Consider the following 3,476-nt stretch of genomic DNA (forward strand, 5'->3'; position numbering starts at 1 on the left):
CCCCATTTCCCCCATTCCCAATCCCCATTTCTCCCATTTCCCCCATTCTCTCCATTCTCCTAATTTATCTCATTTCTCCCAATTTCCTGCATTTCTCTCAGGTGCAGGTGCTGGAGGCTGCCCAGCCCTTTCCCATTCCCCCATTTTTCCCCATTTTTCCCACATTTCTCCCCATTTTTTCCACTCCAAGTGTTCCAGGCGTGGCAGGAGGTGCAGACCTAGGCCCAGGTCCTGGAGGCTGCCCAGCCCTTTCCCATTCCCCCTTTTTTTCTCATTTTTCTCACATTTCTCCCCATTTTTCCCGTTCCAGGTGTGCCGGGCACGGGCATGAGGCGCAGGCCGAGACCTAGGCCCAGGCGCTGGAGGCCGCCCAGCCCTTTCCCATTCCCCCATTTTTCCCTGTTTCCTCACATTTCTCCCCATTTTTCCCACTCCAGGTGTGCTGAGCGTGGCCCTTTTCCATTTTCCCCTTTTCCCCCATTTTTCTCACATTTCTCCCCATTTTTTCCACTCCAAGAGTTCCAGGCATGACAGGAGGTGCAGGCCTAGGCCCAGGTGCTGGAGGCCGCCCAGCCCTTTCCTATTCCTCGCTTTTTCCCCGTTTTTCTCACATTTCTCCCCATTTTTCCCACTCCAGCTGTGCCTAATGTGGTGGGAGACTGCCCAGCCCTTTCCCATTCCCCCTTTTTTTCTCATTTTTCTAATATTTCTCCCTGTTTTTCCCACTCCAGGTGTGCAGAGTGTGGTGGGAGACTGCCCGGCCCTTTCCCATTCCCCTCTTTTGTCCCGTTTTTCTCACATTTCTCCCCATTTTTCCCACCCCAGCTGTGCCGGGCACAGGCAGGAGGTGCAGGCCTAGGCCCAGGTGCTGGAGGCCACGCGGCCCTTTCCCATTCCCCCATTTTTCCCAGTTTTCCTCACATTTCTCCCCATTTTTCCCAGGTGTGCTGAGCATGGCCCTTCCCCATTCCCCCATTTTTCCCCATTTTTCTCACATTTCTCCCCATTTTTCCCACTCCAGGAGTGCTGAGCATGGCCATTTCTCATTCCCCCATTTTTTCCCCGTTTTCCTCACATTTCTCCCCATTTTTCCCGTTCCAGGTGTGCCGGGCACAGGCAGGAGATGCAGGCCTGGAGGCCTCTGGGCCCTTTCCCATTCCCCCATTTTTCCCCATTTTTCCCCATTTTCCTCACATTTCTCCCCATTTTTCCCACTCAGGTGTGCCGGGCGCGGCGGGAGGCTCAAGCCCAGGTGCAGGTGCAAGCCCAGGTGCTGGAAGCCGCCCATTGCCCCATTTTTCCCCGTTTTCCTCACATTTCTCCCCATTTTTCCCGCTCCAGGTGTGCTGAGCCTGGCCCTTTCCCATTCCAGGTGTGCCGGGTGTGGTGGGAGACCACTCAGCCCTTTCCCATTCCCTCATTTTTCCCCATTCTTTTCACATTTCTCCCCATATTTCCCCGTTTTCCTCACATTTCTCCCCATTTTTCCCGTCCCAGGTGTGCCGGGTGCGGCGGGAGGCTCAGGCCCAGGTGCAGGTGCAAGCCCAGGTGCTGGAAGCCGCCCATTGCCCCATTTTTCCCTGTTTTTCTCACATTTCTCCCCATTTTTCCCACTCCAGGTGTGCTGGGCAGGGGCAGGAGGCCCAGGCCCGGGCCTAGGCCCAGGTGCAAGCCCAGGTGCTGGAGGCCGCCCAGCCCTTTCCCATTCCCTCATTTTTCCCCATTTTTTTCACATTTCTCCCCATTTTTCCCCGTTTTCCTCACATTTCTCCCCATTTTTCCCCCTCAGGTGTGCCGGGCGCGGCGGGAGGCTCAGGCCCAGGTGCAGGCTGAGGCCTAGGCCCAGGTGTAGGCCCAGGTCCTGGAGGCCACCCAGCCCTTTCCCATTCCCCCATTTTTCCCCGTTTTCCTCACATTTCTCCCCATTTTTCCTGTCCCAGGTGTGCCGGGCGCGGCGGGAGGCTCAAGCCCAGGTGCAGGTGCAAGCCCAGGTGCTGGAAGCCGCTCGCCGTTTGGCCTCGGTGCCGGGGTTGCCCCCGGAGCAGCGGCGGCGGCGGCAGCGGCTCCAGGCCGAGGCTGCCCAAAGGCTCCGGCAGCTCCGGGCACAGCTCGGACCCCTCGGACAGGGTGAGATTCGGGGGAAAAAAATTTGGGGTTGGGAGCATTTGGGGTACGGGGAGGTTTGCTGAATATTGGGGGGGAAAAAAGCGTTGGGNTGTGTCACATAGGGACCCCAACGTCCTGCGGGTCCCCACACGTTCTGGTATGTCACCCACGTGTCCCCATGGTGTCCCCTGGGTCCCCGTGGTGTCCCCAACCCTTGGTGTCCCCGTGGTGGCCCCGTGGTGTCCTCATGGTGTCCCCTGAGTGTCCTCATGGTATCCCCATGGTGTCCCCTGGGTCTCCGAGGTGTCCCCAACCCTTGTGTGGCCCCGTGGTGTCCCCCTGGTGTCCCTATGATGTCCCCATGGTGTCCCCATGGTGTCCCCAACCCTTGGTGTCCCCATGGTGTCCCTGTGATGTCCCCATGGTGTCCCTGTGGTGTCCCTGTGATGTCCCCATGGTGTCCCCACCCCCCCGTTCCCAGCCCTGCCACTCCTGTCCCCCCTCTCCCTTCCCCACATTTTCTCCACACCCGGATCCGTTTCTCCCCTTTCCCTGTCCCTCATTTTCTCTATTCCCAACTCCCCCTTTCCCCCATTTCCCTCTCCCCATTTCCCCCATTTCCCCCATTTCCCCCATTCCCCACTCCCCATTTCCTCCTTTCCCCCATTCCCCCGCCCCATTTTCCCCATTCACTCCATTCCCATAATTTGTCTCGTTTCTCCCAATTTCCCCCATTTCTCCCAGGTGCAGGTCCTGGAGGCTGCCGGGCCCCTTCCCATTCCCCCTTTTTTCCTCATTTTTCCCCCATTTTTCCTACATTTCTCCCGTTTTTCCCATTCCAGGTGTGCTGGGCACAGGCAGGCGGCGCAGGCCCAGGTGCAGGCCCAGGTCCTGGAGGCCACGCGGCCCTTTCCCATTCTCCCTTTTTTCCTCATTTTTCCCCATTTTTCCCATTCCACGTGTGCCAGGTGTGGTACGAGACTGCCCAGCCCTTTCTTATTCCCCCGTTTTCCTCACATTTCTCCCCATTTTTCCCACCCCAGCTGTGCCGGGCAGGGCGGGAGGCGCAGGCCCAGGTGCAGGCCGAGGCCTAGGCCCAGGTGCAGGCCCAGGTCCTGGAGGCCGCCCGGCCCTTTCCCATTCCCCCATTTTTCCCTGTTTCCTCACATTTCTCCCCATTTTTCCCACTCAGGTGTGCCGGGCGCGGCGGGAGGCTCAGGCCCAGGTGCAGGTGCAAGCCCAGGTGCTGGAAGCCGCTCGCCGTTTGGCCTCGGTGCCGGGGTTGCCCCCGGAGCAGCGGCGGCGGCGGCAGCGGCTCCAGGCCGAGGCTGCCCAAAGGCTCCGGCAGCTCCGGGCACAGCTCGGACCCC

General features: G+C 59.4%; 1 protein-coding gene across 1 annotated transcript in view; it reads left to right on the top strand.

Annotated features, from left to right (window-relative positions):
- The window catches only part of LOC130587264 (coiled-coil domain-containing protein 120-like), a gene marked incomplete at its 5' end in the record, with an annotated part of 4,035 nt that extends 1,846 nt beyond the window's left edge, over nucleotides 1-2,189 (top strand). The window contains one exon of the mRNA XM_057388236.1: nucleotides 1,941-2,189. Within this exon, the coding sequence (XP_057244219.1) occupies nucleotides 1,941-2,189 (249 nt within the window). The remainder of the gene's footprint in view (nucleotides 1-1,940) is intronic.
- Nucleotides 2,190-3,476: the final 1,287 nt, after the last annotated feature.

The sequence above is a fragment of the Malurus melanocephalus genome, unplaced genomic scaffold (genome assembly GCF_030028575.1).
Source record: "Malurus melanocephalus ecotype Western Australia unplaced genomic scaffold, MMel_1.1 scaffold_1698, whole genome shotgun sequence".
In the NCBI taxonomy this organism is placed as follows: Eukaryota; Metazoa; Chordata; class Aves; order Passeriformes; family Maluridae; genus Malurus; species Malurus melanocephalus.